Source organism: Chelon labrosus (assembly GCF_963514085.1).
Source record: "Chelon labrosus genome assembly, chromosome: 3".
Classification (NCBI taxonomy): Eukaryota; Metazoa; Chordata; class Actinopteri; order Mugiliformes; family Mugilidae; genus Chelon; species Chelon labrosus.
In genome coordinates this window covers 10,508,159-10,528,105 of record NC_140339.1, presented here as the reverse complement: position 1 = coordinate 10,528,105, position 19,947 = coordinate 10,508,159, and the positions used below count along the sequence as shown (strand labels likewise).

The following is a 19,947-nucleotide window of genomic DNA, read 5'->3' as shown; positions in this document are numbered from 1 at the left end:
GTTGTCATGGTGTAACGGGCTGTAGTCATACAGCCACCATTGCGTTTTAAAAGTAGTCACTGCCTAAATCTTAATGGCAGAGTTGGAATGAAAGTTGTGTTTTCATTTTGTAAATTGGGGAATGTTAAAAGCAGCGACAAGCAGAGAAACAGAAGAACCTGAAAAAGCCCCTTGCTTCGCTTCAGTTGCGTGTACGGGAGCAGTGTGGCTTCCCTGTAAAACGTAATGATGATGGAAGACAGGTGATGGACAAAACGGTTCCTGGGCGTGATGGAAAATAAATGAGTGTAAATACCCTCACACTGGCATGAGGACAAGACGCAAACCTCCCAGAGTTTAGCACTTGAGTTCCCAGCGAGAGGGTTTTCTCCACAGCGGGGGACATACTGGCTCCTCCCCAGACAATGTAGACAAAAGAATTTGCAGTTATAAGTTTGGATCTTTGTTGATTAAGGTGCAGTTAAATTTAAAAACTCAACGTCTTACATGTTTTCAATTAACACCTTTTAAGTCTTAAAGAAAGAATGGAAAGCAAAGCTGTATTTGGTGATCCAAACACCATGACATGATCCAAACTAAGAGTTTGCTCATAGTGGCAGCTATGAAAACAATTCTTGGCTGTTCATACGTTTCATCTCGTGCTACGAATGGAAACCAGATCACCTTGTCTTTAGTGTTCTTTGGTTTCCTTTGTTATACATAGCACAGACAGATTGATGATTTATTTATTCTTGCATTTTCAAATACACCCTGCAATCCACGACGCAGGTGAAAAAAAAAAAATCAGAAATCCACCAGGGTTTTTTTTTTTTTTTTAAACAATTCAGCTCAGAATCAGTGTGGCCTTGGAAGGCTCTGATAACAAACAGTACAAGTAAATCAGTTGAGTTACACCCTCACAATGGAGCCCAGGGAAGTGACTTGATTCCTGCATTTACAAATTCAAATAATGAATACATTACACATTTAACTGCGAATGCTCCACATAGCATGTTTACATTGTAGTCTGAGCAAAGAACATTAAGGGTTAAGCTTGAGAAGCGTGTGTTTAGGGACTGTTATCTTGGATCAAATGATACTTGCAACGCTGAAGTGACAATCAAACAGGAAATAGTATTAATAAAACACTCCTTTTCCCGCTGCGCATGCAAATGAGCGTCAACAATAGCTTGCACTCCATGGACTCCATTTTATTCTCAGCGCCTCTGCAGGGTTTAGGTGTCATTCATTTGTCATTGTCTGCGGGATTCGGTCAGAACGGGCAAAACAAGCCGACGTCGTCATCTAAACCCAGATAACTGCTATAAAAACCAGGAGCCAAACACACTCAACTATTCAACATTGTGCTTTTTCCAGGCAGGTGGACGTGCCCGTCTGGCGATTTGGGTGCTGCAGGCTGTGTGGCCAGCACCGTGATGATGTATGCACACCTGCCATGGCTCCTGGCTAGCAGTCTCACAGCTGAAACCATGGGGGGGGGGGGGTTGGACAGGATGGAGGTAGTGGAACGGGGGAATGGGGAAAGAGGGGTAGACGCCTTAAGGGGGGATGCTGGGGGGGGAAGGGGAAGAGAAAGCAAAAGAGCTAGAGAGCTGTATCCATTATTAATGGTAGTTTGGTGTATGGAGAAAGAGATCTAATGTGGCCGTCAAGGTTGTAGCGCGTGTATAATCGACAAGGACGGATTCTCTCAGTGAGCCTCTTAAGTCTTTCCCGTTCCCACATTCTCCTGTGCACACCACCTCTCCCTCTCTGCTCTCGCACAACACATCCTCCCCACCGTTTCTCAAAAACCAGAAGTGTATTGGAAATGAGCCGGTGTAGTATTAGTTAATAAAAGGATGAGACGAGACAAAGATAAACACAATAAACTGCAATTAAAGCTCCGCTGGTAGTGTTGCCAATAAATCTTTGATCCCGGGGTGTGAACGCGCAGTCTCCACTTTATTACACTGATATTTACGTGCGACACAAATGGAACACACACTGAACACGCGTATGAACAGATACCCATTCACTAATTCCAGTTTCGCTTTTGGCTGCAATGAAACTGTGATCGTCAAATATTTTCACACCGAGCCCAGTCTTTTAGAAATAAGGTGCGAATGAACACAAATATCAAATAATACATTATTTCTTAGAAGATTTAACAGCGTTACCATAATTCTGGCATCTGTCTAAGTGTGTGTGTTTATGTGCGAGACTGTTTTTTTTCGCTACGAATCGTCCTCAACAACAGGTGAACCGCTGTGATTTTAAAGTATTTTCACTAAGACAAAGAGAAGTATGTTAGGAACAATGGAAAAAAAAAAAAAAGAATAATGGTCTTTAATAAGGGATGTAATGTACCTTAGGGTGCTGGGACAGCCCACTGAACCACAGCTGTCCATATGGAAATAGATTAAACACCGTGGATACTTCAAACTAATGCCTGGTTTGCAGGTACAAGGAATGAAGCCCTTTGGCCCACTACCAGCCGAGGCAAGCCAAATAACTACGCCACCATGACAAATCTAATACAATTACACACATCAAGGTGAAGGGGGGGTTGACAGAGAAGGATGGTGCTAACATCAAACACAGTGTTGATAAATGGAAAGCAGGGAGCGGCTGACCGGAGGAGGAGTTGGCGGTGTGGGGGTGGGTGTTGGTGGAAGGAGAAGGAGGGCGAGGTGTTATTGATTGTACTGCCAGTGTCTCGCGGATGACGAGGGGGAGGGAGGGAGGTAGGGAGGCAGGGCGGTGTGTGAAGAATGGAGGGCAGGGTTCGCCCCGCGGGCAGCAGTTAAAGCCTTGTGCCCCTTGAGAACACACCAACTAGCCTCCATTGAGCCGGCCATTGGTCACACTGAATATTTGATTGACACACACAACCAGTTACCAGGACTAACACCCTATCCAAACCCATCCCCCTCAAATAAACACAACAATGAATCCAGGGCTGATTGAAATTCAAAAGCGAGCTTCGACGCCACAGGCACAGACAGCGATGGGCAGAAGGGGGGCGGCAGTTGTGGCTCACAGGGGTCCTATAAAAGACAGATGCTAAATCACTTAACAACTACTAAATTAGTTGCTTGCAAATCTACAGGGATATGAGGAATCTAACAGTCTGTAGACCTGTTCTGAACTGGTACCACGGTGCAAAGACAGTTGATGTGAAGGACGACGTATAATTCAGTTTTTCTGAGCCAAAATCTTTGCCGCCAATGCAGAATACTGATATATTACATTGTCATTTAGCTCTAATGAAAGCTCTCCGAGCAGACAAGTTTGGTACGGGCAATGCATTATTCCACTAAATTATTAAGAGTTGATTTTTATTTGTTTACCTCCGCAGGGAGAGGGAACACGGATTAGGATGGAAGACATACCTCAGGGACGGCGAGATGAGGACAAGAGAAGAGATGTGGCACGAAGAGGAAAGTGTTTGGGCAAGGGAAGGATGGGAGGGAAGGGAAGGACATGGAGGGAAAGAAAGAAAGATTCAAGTCTCGGTTGTACCATACCACAAAGCAAACATAGAATTACTTGAACAGATATGACAGACTCATACGGTGATAAAAATAACAATACGTACCGATACACTGGTCTGATGACTACATTTCAGTAGAACAATTCACACCCCACCCCTAGGCATTTCCCCCACCCCAATCCTTTTGATCGTCAGAAAACACCGTCACTTGAGGCTCTCTGGGCCATAACAAAGGAAAGACGGCCTCACTTGAGAACATTTCTTCACATGCCACAATGCAATGCAAACAAGTCGCTGCAAAGCTGCGTCAAACCTAATTAGAAAAAAAGAAACCAAATACAGGACACATAGCCAAGTTGACAGTGGAACTGGTTGGAACAGCTCAAGTCTTCCTCACCTCTCATCACCTGAACACCCAAAATCAATTTATTGTAAATGAGGACATGTGCGCCTGGTGACTGACAACACCATGCGCGCATCTCATTTTCTCTGAGGAAGGCTTTGCCGCAGGATTTATCGCCACCTCTGATCTCATTTCCCTTTCATATGCTAGTAAATCCCAGGTAAGGCAGACGTTTTGGGGATGATACAGAGAGCGTGGCCCGCTCATTCGGATTGGACTCCTGGAATTAATCTGGGAAAATCCTCAATTCTAACCTGCTTAGTTGTCACTTAATCTAGGGGTAAACCAAATATCAATTACACTGAGCACAGAAAGTGGGCCAGATACCCAATGATTCTTTACCCAACAATGAAACCAGAAGGCCCATTTAGAAACTGTTGAATAAGATTCTTGGCATACATTACCTTTAAGCTTAGCATATGTTGCTTGCAAAACAGCGAATGGCTCAGGAAGAAAAGAAAAGCACACACGCAAACACTACATTTTGTCTAATGAGTTGCAGGATTGGGAAGTAGACATAACCTCAATCCCTCCAACATTACCAATCTCCTCTGAATGTAGATCAGCCCAAATACGCTTATGGTCTACACTCAAGGACAAAACAACTTTCCTCTGGAGGGACGTCTCAGGTGACAAGTTAAATATCAGTGTCTGTCTGTGAACCATGCCTGCATTCCACAGAATACAACAAGGATGTAACAGCCAGATGAGGATAGCATATCACAAACAGGTCCAGACAAAAGACCAGTTTCACACAAAACATATGCACTATATGTTGCATGTAAGCAATACAAGTCTCACTTTTTGGTAAGCAGGCTATCGCCTCCCACCAGCTGGGCACAGTTAGAGGTTAATGTTGTGTTGCAGAAATGCAGTATCAGTTTTATGAAAGCTGTTTTAGAAGTATATGAGCAAAGTATTGGACTAATACCCTACACTGGTGTCGGTGCATCCCTACATTAGATAGTCATGGATTCATAATCTCGCTTTTCAAACAAACTGGGTCAGTTTTGACAAGACCAAACAACCTAAAAAGATCAAAAGTTATTCAACGCAATACCACCTAATTAGCTTCTTTTTTTTTTTTACCTAACCCTAACTGTATGCTACCTTTGAGTTATTTTTATCTAACTAATGGAAAAGTCTGCTTTTATTACCCAACCTAGTTTGGTCAATTAGGAACACAATGAGCATCCAGCACGCTCCTGTGTGAGTACAGTTCATTTCCTGCCTTTATTGTTACAAGTGCTGGGCTCATTCAAAAGTGGATGAAATGGGGGGAGGCCCAGACACTATTTACTCAGCAGGGAGAGACACGAGTCCCTGGCTTCCTAATGGCTTCCTGCATTTCACACAATTGTTTCCCCTCAGGAAAGCTTATCAATACAGATTGCGGACGCGCTGACCAGAAAACCCACAACACATGGATACTGTGCTTTAATTAAGTGCCCTTGAATGAGAGAATGCCTTTTTTTGTTTCTTTAACTATAATCTATGTCAATTTAACTGAAAATGAGGTGACTTTGTGAAGGTCCATGGTAACTAGCGTAGACTAAAAGTAGAAAATACACAGCAAAATACAAAATGACGAAAGCACAAAAAATAAATTAAAACTGACAAGACAATCACGAGTTGGAAAAAAAACATGGACGTACATAAACCACCAGAAAAACCAGCAACAGTGTGTTGCTTTGGAAAATCCAGCGAGAAGCCAGCGGGAGCAAAACTCTCTGAAGGCAACTCAGTAAAGTCTTTGTGTCAGCATCATTAGAACCACTTGATTCAACAGACCTCCCATTACTTGTTTCAACAGTTCTTATATAACCCGGAAGCCAAACTCAACACACAAGCCAACAATAACTCAATCAGCAGGCAACTGAAATGTGTTATCCTTACCCAATCAAACGATACACGCAGCTCCAAAAAGTCAGTTTTACACGATATCTGTACGAATTTAACATAAAAACAAGACAAGGTTTTAAAAAGAGCTGCATATTTTAGGGCATCTGAAGAAAATCCAGCTGGTGACTAATTTTCCAGCTAAAAATAAACAATTCACTGTCAAGTAAGACAGTTTAAGAGCTGGTATGTGGCTTATCCTTTTGAATTTGGAGAGAGACTAGCCGTTCCCCCCTGCTTATGGCCTCTGTGATAAGCCAGGCTAAATGCACCGAAGCAATTCAATGCAGAGCAGTGGAATATCTATCAGTCCTCAAACTCAGCCTCTTGGTAACACAACAAAGAAATTCAATTCCCAAAATATCAGACTGGTGTATTCAATGAGACATAAGCACTGGGTGAAAATAAACTCCAAATAAATCTAACTATAGGTCTATATAAAATATAGCAGCCAAGGAGACTTCATATCTTCCAAAATAGCAGTAGTACTTCAGATATCACACATGAGAAGGGGTTAACGTGGTTAAGCTTCTACAGCGTGCACATGAACCACAGGTATGTGTGGGACTAGCAGAAACACAGCCCATAAAATCCACACTCAACCTCTGTCTAGCACGCAAGGAATGTTCTGAGCGCTTCACTATCAGCGTTGACCCAGGAGGGGCTATCCTCGCCCCTCCTTTGAGGCCTGTGGGGAAGAAAATGAGAAATGGGCAGCAGTAGTGAGTTAGAGCCAAGAGGCTCGATATAGTGAGGTTAGACAATTTTTTTCTCATTAGAAATTAATTGCCGATGTAGCCAGTGTGGGGGCCGAGCCACTGCGTCACTAGGCATCCCGTGCACTGCCCCATGGGGAGCACTTGAACCCCTGACCCCCTCCACCACCACGGTCGTATGGGGCCAAAAGGGGTGCGTGACATGGCTCTGGCCCAGAGACACTGCCCCGCCAGGCTGGGAATGCAGTGGCACCGTGGGGGGAATGGGAGAGGGACAAAGAAGGGAAAGAGGGGCACTACTGATTCAGGGTTGATTGGGTTAGAGAGCTTCATTATTAAGTCCCCTGTCACTCTGCAACAAAAAGCACCCCACAGCTAGCAGTGGCTAATAAAACCACTACCCTTTATAACTCAAGACAACTTCTGACATCTTCTTTTGAGGAGGAATAAAAGTGTGCAACTTAGTCCCCCGCTTAAAAGAAGTAGTCACATCTTCCAGCTGAATGAACTGTTGCTTCGCACTGAACACGGACTGGGGAGGGGTGCCAAAAGTGGCTTGAATTAAGCCGCCTTCACACCTGCTTAATTAGATAATGTTGGGTGAATTTTCATTTAGACTTGCTACACTTCACTACAATCTTATACGCCATATGGCCCAAACAGACTGCAGGACATATTTTAGGATCTTGCACTGCGTGTGCGAGTTTGTGTGCATGTGTGCTCTTTGAGTGAATATTTTTCAGCAGGTGTCCAAAAAGCTTGAATGACATGCTTATGCACTCAGGACTAATTTAGACCACTCCAGGTAAATGAAGTATGAAATCAGAAAAGCATTTTGCTTTTCCCCCCAAGCCATTAATTCAAGCACTGATTGTCGGTTGCTAAGGAAAGCTTATAAAAGGAACTCGCCGCATCCTCTCTGGGGGGAAACATGCATTTTAGTTAGTCATTTCTTAGTTGAAAAGGCAATGATTGACACGGAGAGCTTCACATTTTGTTGTGGGGACCTATATCAGGTAAACATGGTCCTTCCATTGGTTGCGACACCATTCATCGAGTACATATGCATTCACATTACTTGATTATGACATCCATGCATCGTCCACGTAGTTGGAAATCTAATTAACATCCTGGAACAATTAAGTCAACAACAATTTACATAAATGGATCAATTATTTTAATCTGCTGGTTTTGGCTTCTCAACCTAACCTTGGAATTAATTTATGAACAATGATGAGTTAAAACGAAAATACAAGAACCCACTGTGGAAGTAATTGCCGTACTATTTGCAGCTTCGGAAGAAACCCCCCAATTGCCATGTGAGCAAACATGCCAGGAAGCGTATCCTTGTTTGATTGAAAAGGAAGGAGTAAATGAAGAGACAGGTTTAACTGTAGTCATTAATGTTCATCTCTCCGTGTTCTTGATGGGATACCTCATTAAGAATCTGTTGGTAGCAGCTGGCTTGCTATCCCGCCCCGTTACTACACCACTATGCCAAAACCTCTGCCACCGGCCCCCCTCCCATCCCCCACCCTAACCACGTCCCTTGTGTCTCATATGACATCTGTGTCTCAGGGTCCTGTGATGGAATGCCACTCGCCTGCTATTCCTCTGCAGGTGCACCCTACTGGTTGCAATCCATTCTGCAGCCATGCTGTTGCAGTGGCTGAGCGACCCGTGATCAGCTGAGAAGTAGGAGAAGGGAGGATGGGGGGTGGGGGCAGTGGTGTCAAGGTTCAAGGGACAATGGTTAAGGAATCAGAAGGAATTGATGCTGCTGCTTTCCATCGCTTCCCGTTGCGTACACTTCAGGCTTGGACAAAAACTGTCACCTCTAGGAACTTACTGCTGTGCCTCTGTCTGCTTATCCTTCTAACCAAGCTCGTCCACCTCCTCCTCCTCGAGATCAGACAGAGGAAGGTCATGTCTGTATTTAGACACAGCTCTTGAGACTGTGTCGTCCCAGATGCTGCTCTCAGGTTCTGTATGGCTTAATCCAACAGTGACAGAAACCCCGGTGTACTGTATGTGTGGTTGGAGTTGTGTTGGCACCGGGCCAGAGCGAGTGAACGAAGTTATTGTCGACCTTGCAATCATCCCGAGAATCTCCTCGACTGAGCGCGTAAAAGAACCGCTCTGAGTCATAATGTGGAAATTGTGCAATCGTTGCCTATATTGTTTAAGCCCGCCTCTCCCAATCTTAAGTTTGATCACGTATCACAGCCAAACCTAGTCATTTATCAGACTCCATAAAAAAGACACTGTGGAGATTATAATCTTCCCCAAAAGGTCGTAGACAAGATCCACATAAGGTAAAGGACACACATACCTAGGAAAGTAAGGGGGCCTCATTTTATGGACCAGGTGCAGTGCCAAATGAGAACGGAGGTCCTCACATCAAAAATAAGAAGCCGATTCTACTTAAAATTAACAACTGCTTGCAGTAAACGTATTCAACCTTGGTTATACTGTAAATCAAATTTCAAGGTGCAATTAACATTTTTTATGGTCAAACTCAAGTTTCTGTTGTACCAGAGCACGGCAACAATCGTATAAAAGTAGTTAAGCCTTCATCTTTCGAGTAAGTGCAGCAGAGCTACGCATTTATTCAACTGTGATGGCCAGGAAACTGGAATCAAAAGAGATGGCCAGTTCCATTACATCATGGCAGTACAGTATATTAAAAAGGCTTAAAGCAGCAGATTTCACCACTTCAGCTGCCTCTCTTGACCTCTGTTAGCTTTAGATGATCTCAGAGTTGAAGAGCTGGCTCCAATAACATGGTGAGAAGTCACTGCAGTCAGTAGGGGCCTATGCCAACGGGGAGCTCCCAGTAGCACAAAGGAGCCTCTATCTAATGCTGAACTTTTCAAAGAATCGTTTCAGCTTGGATTTAGCAGCAGAAACATTGGTTAATACCGGGAGAATTTTTTGAGGGGTCACCATAGCAGCAGGTGAAATCAAAATAAGAACCTGGGGTTTAACTGGAGGGATTCCAAGACGAACATCGGTTCAGATAAATACGCGACTAGTGCAGCCCCGCCACTGGTCTTAACTCTAAAACCTAGTTTGTTTAAACTTGATGTCTGAGACTCAACAATCCAAAACGCTGTTGTGCTCTACGTGCCAAGACACTGCCATGGAAAAGTACTGTGAGGGACAAAAAACAATCACACCGTCTTCACCAACGCTGTAGAATTTCTATGGTTTTTCAAGACATACAGAGAATTCCTATCTTGTAAAACAGACCATGAAAGTTATGAGAAAATAAAGCATCTTCAAACAGAATTTTTGTCTGGCATTACTCACCAAATCTGCAGCAGCTCATTAATAATTTATTTAGAAATCTTAGTCATAGCTGACTGTAGTTTTTGAAATTGGACTATATGAGTCACCTAAAACCCTGATCAGACTAAATGTAGCTACACAATGCGGCGACGCAGACCGCAAAAGCTGTGATCGGTCCGCTTGGCAGTAGCGTGTTTGCACTTTACTTTTTCCGGCTGCTTCTCCATCTCCACAATTTTTTGATTGATTGTTTTGGATCAATAAAGATGGAACGCATTGAGGAAAGGTTAACTGAGCAGGTTCGGCGATACAAACATTTGTATGACTTGTCTTAAGCGAAATTTCGGCGAAAGTTTCATTCGCCAGAGTGAAGCAGGAAGTAGAAACAGAAATTAACTTGACCGGCAAAAAAGACACAGAGCCTACTAGTGTTTAGGTGGTGGTGTCATTACCAGGTCTGAATTGGGCCTAAGTCGACTTAATCAACGTGAAAAAACATGTTAATATTCTCCACGAGGAAACATCAGGTTTTAATTTATGTGACTCCTATAAAATCTTTTCTTGAGCGCAATTTTTAGAAAACAAAGTTCTTTCATAAAACCAAACCACACAACTGCCGTCCTCCTTACGATTCGCAGCTTTGAGGCAAATCTGTAATTTTGTCCAAACTTAAATATAGAATTTCACAACATAACGAGCGCAGCAATCAATGCAATCCTCCCCCCTCCGTTTTGTTTCTCAGAACACATTATAAACACACAGTATATAAAGGGAAAATCAGTGACACCACAGTTACTAACTCTACCACTCCAGGCTAAATGAAAATGGCCCAATTTATTCTCAGTGAAAGTAAGTAAACATTTTATGCTGGCGAGAGTTTGCTCAAGCCGAGCAACTCTCTGAACCTTGTTGATAAAACAGCTGTTCAACCCCAGATGGGTGGCATACGCCTATACAAATACCCACCCAAACATACACACATCCCACCATGTCAAAAGCTGCCAAGAGCCACAGCCGGGTACAAGACGATGGCAGCCAGCTCGACTGAGCAGTGCTCACAATCCGCCCTCTGTGACTGACTGCCCCCACACCCTTTCAACTAATCAAAAGTTCCTTTGACTGGATGAAAGCAGAGAAATTCAATGTGAACGTGGCTGACTGATACCTTATGAGTGTGTATGTAAGATCACTCCCACATACACATGCTGACAAACTGAGCGCGAGTAATTTGCAGGGTACAGTGACGACTACAGTATTGGAGGTTAAAAGCAACAAAACAGGGTGATTCAGCGAAATTCATCGATCCGAATCAGTACCAACGTTGTCGGGGCACAGCAGGCCACGGGATCCATAAAAACAATCCCGGGTTGGCAAGATTCAAACTGCGCAAAACCATACCAGACAATTATGATGAACAAAAATCGTTAAAATTGGAAGAGCAGCATTGATTCTTGTTTGCCTGCAGTCTATGTGAAGCACAGGCTACTTAACAACTGCACTACATGATGATCTACACCGCTGAGAAGATTTTCAGGTTAATTCATCACACCCTGGACGTCCTCCAAAAAGACAGCGGAGAATAAATTCATGTCTGAGAGCCGCAGGATGTTTGAACTCCAGCAGGTAGAGGTGCAACCAAACGAAGGTTATTAATCTGCCTTTCAAGAAGAATGCTAGTCTCTTAATTTATAACGAGGACTGCTGCAAGGAATTAACCCCGAGTTCGCACAATTACATTAGAAATATAAATTACATAAGTAATTTATGCAAATTTAACTTAATTATATTTAAGGTTCTTAAATGTAACAACTGATTGCACAATGAAGAACCAGCATGAGGACAATGTTTAATATTTTAACATGAGCTTATTGCTTTAATGAAAAATATTAAACATGCTTTTTCAGGTCAGTCTCTACATGCTAAGGCGGTGCCATGGAAAAGTACCGTGTGGGACAAAAGCACGACACCTTTCTTTTGTTCTTGCTAAAGCTGTAACACAGTAAGCCTACTATAACAAATAAATTAAGCCGCGGTTCTCTGTTGTCATTCCTTACCTGTGAGCTAATGTTTTCTGTTTAACTATCCCTTAGTTTGAAGGTGTAAGAAAATATGTTGGTAGAACTCATCTGTCAATAATGAAGATCATCTCACAACCTCTCTCTCATAATAAAGAGAGAAGGCAGCTTCCAAAGATGTCAACCAAAACATTGAGTCTAACACTTTCAGCTCTTTCTTAGATGTGTTAATGATTATAATGCATATACACAATGTATGCACATGTATATTCATGAACTGTTCTGTCACTGCTTTCATTTTCACCATATCATCATGTAACAGGACACTTCGCAGAAGATCTAGAAAAATATACATACATTTTTTTATAAGCAGATCTTATTTTGAAAGGAAATGCCTGTGATATGCCCTCAGGGCTAGAAAAACAGTTTTGTGTATAACAGAGCCTTGCACTCATTAGTTGAGGCTCATCTGACAAGCACAGCTTGCATGTGTCATAATCCTATGCAGCTGCCACTACCGACAGGAGACACCACGACAGGAGCTCGGCAGAACCAAAATAGCTAAAGTTTGAGGGAAATTTTCGAGGGGAAAAAAAAAAGTCCTCACTGTCCTGCTGAGCTTGTATAAAGGTTGCTTTAAGAAGGGCCACAAAGCCCATTCCTTCAAGGTTTTGCCTGAACGCCAAGCCAGGGGAAGATACTTTTTTTTCGCCAGCAGTACTCTAGTTAAATGCAACATCACTGCACAGCCACACGGCGGTTTGCTGCTGTCATGCTGCAGTTATAAAAGACATGCACTGAATCACAGGATTTTTCTGCAAGGAGTGAATGACCAGACAATGCCACGCTGTCCTGGGGAACATAACCAACTGTGACTGCAGTCAAAGAGAACATAAATATGTTATGCCGCGGGAACCTTCACATAAAATGTCTTCTGACTGGACATGAACCCTTTATACACAATTCATAGGACACTGCTTTATCCTGCATACCTCTTGTCAAACAAGAAGAATGATTACAAGTTTAAGTGTCTTTATCTGATGTCTTTTATCGGGTCTACATCTGATGTCTTGTAAAGACTGAATCATTGCAACTTCTCACCAAATATGACACCTTTTTTATTTAGTTCTTTGAATAGTAACACTATGCAGCATTGTAAAGCTGTCCATATCATATACTATGTATTACTGAGTTAAAAAACAAAAACAAAACAACAACCTCACTCTATGATCATGGCCGAACACAACACGGACAGCTCTGTGTCACTGTAAGATTGAAGTGAAGCTTGAGGAGTAGAGCGTGATCAGTTTAGTCCTCCAGAGCGTGACACCAGTCGCTTCATAGCCCGAGTTCATAGGAGCATACCGATAGAGATGACAAACTAGACTCTTATTGACATGTGGCCATAACTTCAGCCTCTCCATTCGTGTGCTGAGCTCACACTGCTTCTACTTGCGTCAGCTTCAGAGGAAATTGAAAAGACTGTGCTCTCCCAGAGGTCATTAAGCCTGAGCATCATTCAATCACCAGAGAACAGGAAAGCCTGGAGACAACAACAGAACCACAGGGCATTTGAAATTTTGCATTCGGTTCTATTTTTAAAAGAAAAGTATAGAGGCGCTGGAAATCACTGGAGACAAACATGTTTCCAGCTGCATCTCCAGTGAAAAGATAAAATACTGTTGATGCAATGTCCCTGGGGTTACCAAGTCTCAAAGGCATCATCACACAGGGCAGCATGGACAGCTTTATTGTATCTAGACACTATTCAACTTTTTCCAGAGAGTTATTTTTTATTTTATTTATTTTTTTGTTTTGACATGAAAGGGCCGGCAGACACAAAGACGGCAGACAGCAGCCGGATTGGAAAGGTGTTGGTTCTGAAATCTTTCATAAACACAGCAGGAGCGCCTCTGAAGCCTAAGAGCACCGCACTTGATGTGAGCAGCTTTCCGCAAACAAGCCAATCATGACACGGAACAGGCTGGCTTTCAAACTACAGAGAAGGATGATGGTTCAGGACAACACCTGTACCCCCTTTTCTTTGCACCATATTAAACGAAAGCAGTTTCCTGCGTCCGGGGACCGGGGGTTTCCTCAATGAAAGTGATTGGAACAAGAGGCAAAAAAAAGAAAAAGAAACCTTTTTCTGCCAAGACATAGAAAATGTCCCTAGAGTACACTCCAGACAATGATGGAATTGGTGAACCAGGAACTGCTGCTATTAATGTGGAGCATTAAAAAGCATAACCTATGAATATAGAACACAAATGCTGCCCTTGAGACTGACTGGGGAGTTTGCTTTTAACACTGTGCAAATAGAAATATCCGGATTTTTTCAGTATCTAGTCCAACATTGTGATGTTTTATTTTGTTATTTATTACCTCAAAGCAAATGTCCAGCACGTAAATGAGAGTTGGACCCAAACAGCTGACTATTTGAACATTTTTTTGCATTTTTAATTGCACTATTAAAATGTGGCAATGTTTACTATCTCTGCTTGGGCACCCAACGTTCCTCTTGCTCGCAATAGAGCACTGAATGTCACACTGTTGGGCTTCAGTTCACCATGGCTGTTAAAAGGAAGACAACATGTCGAAGGCCCAAGATGTGTGAGAAGTCTTTAAATTGAGCGATAAAGGCAGTGTGCCAAATATGGAATTTGAATGTGGCCAACCGTAGTGGTACAAACAAGACCACCTAGTAAACTTAGCTTGGCTCCCCGCTGTGGGATAAATAAAGGATTATCTTATCTTATCTTAAGCTCAGCTGTCCAGGTCGCCGTGATAGAGCCGCTGTTATCTGCCATTTAAACAGTTAATTTGCTAAGAAGAAGAAAAAAAAAGCTGCAACTAATCTGAAGGTTAAAGTAATAACAGCATAATACACTAATACAGTAGAATCCTTTAAAAAAATCATCTCTGCAGGTGAAAAAGGCTGTTGTCCCCCGAGCCACAAGTCAATTTTCAGCATCCGCTCCTCCCAGGATTATCAGAATATTCACTGCTGATTACAACCAAGCGCCTGAAGCCCTGGAGTTTACCTGACTGAGCAACGGTTATCTGCCGAGCCGAGTCTGACAGATTCCTCAACCGCCGTTCATTTGTGAAAGAAATTTCTCCGCAAGGTGAAGTATATTTCCCCCACTTACTTACTTACAGCTGCTAATGAAAATATCACTTTTTGTTTCTGATGCTGGGGCTTATTGAATGTGTCGGCTTCTAAAAGAAAATCTAAAACCACACGTGTGTGGCTATTACCTCAAACGACAACCACAGCATTTTCTTCCCAATGGCGCCATGTAAATTAAGTATATATATGCAAAACCAGATCAAGTAAACGGGTTTTCAGGGCAATGAACAACTGATTCATAGGGGTTAGAAGAATAATAAGCACTAAATAAAAAAAGAAAATCCAGGGAAATCAGACTGACTAAAAGACTAAAAAGTAAATGTTGGCATATATGCTGCAGTGGAGAGGCAGGAGACTCTGACTGGAGCAATTTCATCTAAGCAAGGGTAGGCAGAAATGGATTTGCCCGTGATCCACTATGGGTTCTAGACCGTGATGCAAGCGTCTGTACTTGAAATGGCCCCATTCAGCACCATAAGCAATCGAAAAGACGGCCAAGTCTATGCTTCGAATACGCAGGGAACTGACAATGCCAGAGTAACAGGTTTAAAGCCCATGTTGAAGAGTGATCAATAAACATGTGAAAAAAAAAAAAAAACAGAGGATTAAAATTTACAGAGTGTAGAGAAAGAATTCACATAGCCTGGTGTACAGGCATTAAACCTCCAGATGAGCAGCCGATGCGTGAAAGTGTGATATGGTGAGAAATGGGATCAAACCATGCGCGTTTCAATGCATGCAGTATTCTCATGGTGCAAATGGCGTGGATGATGTTACAGCTGTATCACAACAGCTAACGGCTAGATTAATCCTCCAATTCAGTCTACACTGCAGCCGCCGTTCTAAATCTTAGCAACACATGCGAAAGCTGGAGAGGCTTGCCGGATAAAAGCAAAGACAATAGCCATATTGGTTGGAAACTCAGTCAGCTGGAAGTTAAAAGCTGAAAGTGGTTGATTACACTAACCTCCCCCCTCCCTCCAACCACCAGAACGATGCAACAGCAGATGTCAGGCCATCTATTCAGACGATATTGATCCCCCTTCACCCTGCCAATTACGTGTGATAAAGTGCTGTGACAGCTAGTACCAATTAATTCAATAATTGCTTTCATTTTAGCCCCCGCACCCCTGGACAAGAAGATTCAGCAGCTGAAATAGCAAACAGGAACAGTCCACAAGCAACTCTCTGGGATTTGAAACCACTGACCTTGCCATGCCATTTCTTACACATGAACATTGGGCTGCAACAAACCGATTCTCCACGTCACTAGCAGCAGCAGCAGCAGCAGCAAAGCTGTAGCATATCCTAATGGGCTGGTTTCATTAGAGGAGCAGATGAATCAAATACTTGGCCAAATGTGCAATTATCCATCTCTCGGTGGATGGAGGTCATTAGGACTTTATGAGCGATTGCAGCCCATAAATAAATGATCAGTAAACAGCACACTCAATGCAGCAGAGACAGCAGATGACTCTGCATGGAGCTCTCTCTCAACTCACCACAAAATGATGCGGACATGTGGAAAAGGTTCTGATATTTTGAAGATGGAGCTAGAAAATTCATTTGCATAAATGGCTGGAGCACAAGTCTTTTATGCACCTTGCATACAGATTACACTGTGAAAGGAGGGCAATGCCTGGATTATTCTTGAAATTCAGGATGAATTAAGTCCAGCCCTTAGCCTATTCCAAGTTCTTTCCCAACAAACCGGGGTGTGGGACCACTGGGGCTTTCCAAACAAACACACAAAGGTTGTAAATGATGTTCTTAGCACCGGAGTTCGCCTAAAAGCACCAAAAGAAAACAGCAGTTGTTTATAAAGTCCAGGCAACTTTGCATCGGAGGTGGTCTGCGAGGATAAAACCCTGGAGGGTGCACTCTGAGAGCAAAGGATGCCAACTGTTTACACATTTCAGCAAGTTATTTGCATTGTCCGCTGGGAGACAATCAGCACACAATTCCCTCCCAGCAGGATTACGGAGATAAGATACAGCCTAAATAGATTTTACACTCCTCTAACCGAGACTTGTTTACCAAAGCCAAACTTTCGGAGACGTTTTTAGAGTTCTAACAACTTGTGAGAGCTACAGAGGAGTAATTGATTAAAAATAGCAGCAGCCTGGCTGAACTTTAACAGGTCATTTCAAAGTGAAGCAACAACAAAAAAAGCTTGACTTTGTGCCCCTAAACCAAGCAAGACAGACTGAAACTCTTTAGGTCAGGGCCACAACTCTGCCAGCTTTGATAAGTTCTAGCCACAGTCAGGACCTCAAAGAAATGTGTTTTGAATAAACAGATATTTTCAGAGAAGGGGACCCCACAATTAGTAATTTGAGCCTCTCTCTGCGTGTGGGTCCCAGTCCAATTCTCTGGAATCAATCAAAGTTCCCAAAGGAACTCCCTGGACCCCTTAATCTCCTGGTTTTATTACTTTCCAGACAGTCGGCCTGTTTCACCCTACCCCCATCTCTCTTTTGTACTGATCTCCAGCAAAGCCAAGGAGGGGCTTTTTTTTCTCTCTCTCTCTCTCTGTCTCCCCCTTTCTCTCTCTCTCTCTCCTTCCACTACTGCAGAGCGCTTTTCATGCAGGAGAGGGTCTTTCATCAGGCTCCACACGCAAGAGAGCCCAGCAGCTACCACAGGCCCGTCACTCCAAAGCCTGTCTTTTTTTTCTTCTTCTTCTTCTTTTTTTTTTTTTTGCACATTCATTCTTTTTAACTGACAAAATAAACAACACGCTTTGAAAGGCGCAGGGACTGGCTGTTTTTTGACACAGACACACACATACACACACACACAAACTAGTTTGCATATCACGAGAATGATGTGAAAAACTGGGCCATGTTGCACAAGAGTCAGTTATATTCACAATTTTTCCAGACCACATGCTGCTGGAGTTTGATAGCGTCTGCCAGCATAAATGATAAAGATATGACTTTGTCACGATGGGGTATGTGATAAGGGTTCTGAAGCTGTGCAGTCAAATGACTGCTGGAAAGTAATTATTTCTCGTGGCTTTATCGCTTACAGCTCGGGGTGATAATAATAATAAATAAAAAAAAGACTGGCAGGTTACACTAAAATAAACATGCACACTCTAATTGATACCTCTAATAACAAAAAGTCACCTGTTATATGGGTGAAATTTTCATGACAACTGCACGCTGCAGTGCAGTGCCCTCACTTCAAAACAATTAACAGAAGCAAATGAATGGGGCTTCTGTTTATCCATCAGCTAAACGTGTATTGACGCCCAGGTAATGAGATGTCTGCCGGACTGATGATGCCAGCTTATTACCTGACAGTGAACACTAATGACTCTTTGCATAGTGTATTTTATTTTTATTTTTTTTACCTTCAGATTCAAGCCCCTGCCATCTTTTGCATTTCCATGACTACACAGCTTGTCACACGTAGAGACATATGCATGCATTCACAGAAAAATAAATAAAATAAAATAAAAAAAATGCGTTATTTAACCCATTTACAAATCCACATACATGTCTGAGGAACACCGCATGTCTGGGAATCATTTGAAAGACAACCAGAGAAACCTATCAGCAGTTCTGCTTCAACAGCCCCTCTGCAGACAAAAGGACTGAGTATGAATGCGTGTTGCTTTCTGCTTGAAGCCGGGCTGGTCTAGGATTAAATAATGCGCCTCTGAATAAAAAGTGCCCTACTTTAAGAAGTTATCTAAAATGGTGAAAAATGAGTTGATGTGAACAGAGCAGAATTGGGCTCCCTGGCCCCGTGTCTGATTCTCCGAGACATGGTTTCATTCCCTCCCCCCCCTCCTCCAACTCGTAATAATGTAGGCAAGTTTCTCCAAACCAGGTGTAAATAAGCAGACATACAGCAGAAGTAGGAGAGGTGTTTTTACCTTTGTCGACATGCTTTGCGGCGGTGGTCTCCGTGTAGAGAAAGGTGAGACAGAGGAGAGAGAGGAGCGACAGAGCTCCCCGCTCGGCCATCACTTTTCACAAATAAATCTTTGCAGGCTTCAAGAACCCCGGAGTAGCTTTTTTTTTTTTAAATAAAAAAAAAAAAATCCTTAATCCTCTCCACCCACCTCCTGTAAAACGCACAAATGGGGAAAAAGTTCAAAGTCCTAAAATGTGCAGAAACATCCGGAGCCAGGTACTTTTAAAACTGGCCGGATGAAACATGTAGCTGGAAGGAGAGAGCCGCAGGTTAGAGACTGTTTTCTCAACTTGGTCGAGGCAGAGGTCGGGAAAAAAACACTGAAATCAATCCATTGCCACGGAGGCACAGCCTCGAAAAAAAAAAGATTGGCGGACGACTGAGCACCAGTGTGCCCGCTATACTACTCCGATATCTGCCAAGCGCGCAAACGAATAGAAAGAGCTTAGTTGGTGAAAAGATAAGATCCGAGCAGAAGGAGAAATCTCCGCCGCGGCCAGCTCACTGATCACGGACGGGACGTAAGAGAGCAGCGTGTTGAAGGGCTGGATCTCCACCGGCTCCCCGGAAAACAGGGTGTGGAGTCACACGGAAGTTAGGATCCTGGCTGTCTGTGTGCTCAGGCTAAAACTAAAATACGGTGTGGGACTTTCACCTAAAGACAACACCTTATATTTACATTATGCTGTCGCAATAAAAACTACAGCTTCCTCACGCACCATTACACATTTTTATTCCAGGAGCCTACATACATACGTTATTTCTCCACGATTTCCAAGCCTTCAAACGCCTATTTAAAGGAAATATTTAATGCAAAGTCTCAGTTACACTACCATAATTGGTTATTAGTCACTATTTTGTGTTTCTAAACTGTTAAATCTCATAGCCCACAATATGAAAAAAGATATTTTATACAGACTTGAAGTTAATTAATCTGACCTTTACGATATCACATTAAAAACGTTTCCACTCGTGATTGATTTGCACCATAGGCTACTGCCACTAGAGCGGCGCCATCTTGAAAACCGTTAGTAAGCTCGCTAACATTCTTAAATATAGGCTACTTAAAAGGCAAACTTGACAACATC

The 19,947-nt window shown here is 42.9% G+C and overlaps 1 protein-coding gene across 4 annotated transcripts in view; it reads right to left on the bottom strand.

Annotated features, from left to right (window-relative positions):
* neo1a (neogenin 1a) overlaps nucleotides 1-19,617 on the bottom strand; it is a 159,805-nt gene extending 140,188 nt beyond the window's left edge. For all 4 annotated transcript variants that reach the window (XM_084541004.1, XM_084541005.1, XM_084541006.1 and 1 more), the window contains exon 1: nucleotides 18,819-19,617. In XM_084541004.1, coding sequence (XP_084397130.1) covers nucleotides 18,819-18,909 — 91 coding nt within the window. In that variant the 5' untranslated portion in view covers nucleotides 18,910-19,617. The remainder of the gene's footprint in view (nucleotides 1-18,818) is intronic.
* Nucleotides 19,618-19,947: the final 330 nt, after the last annotated feature.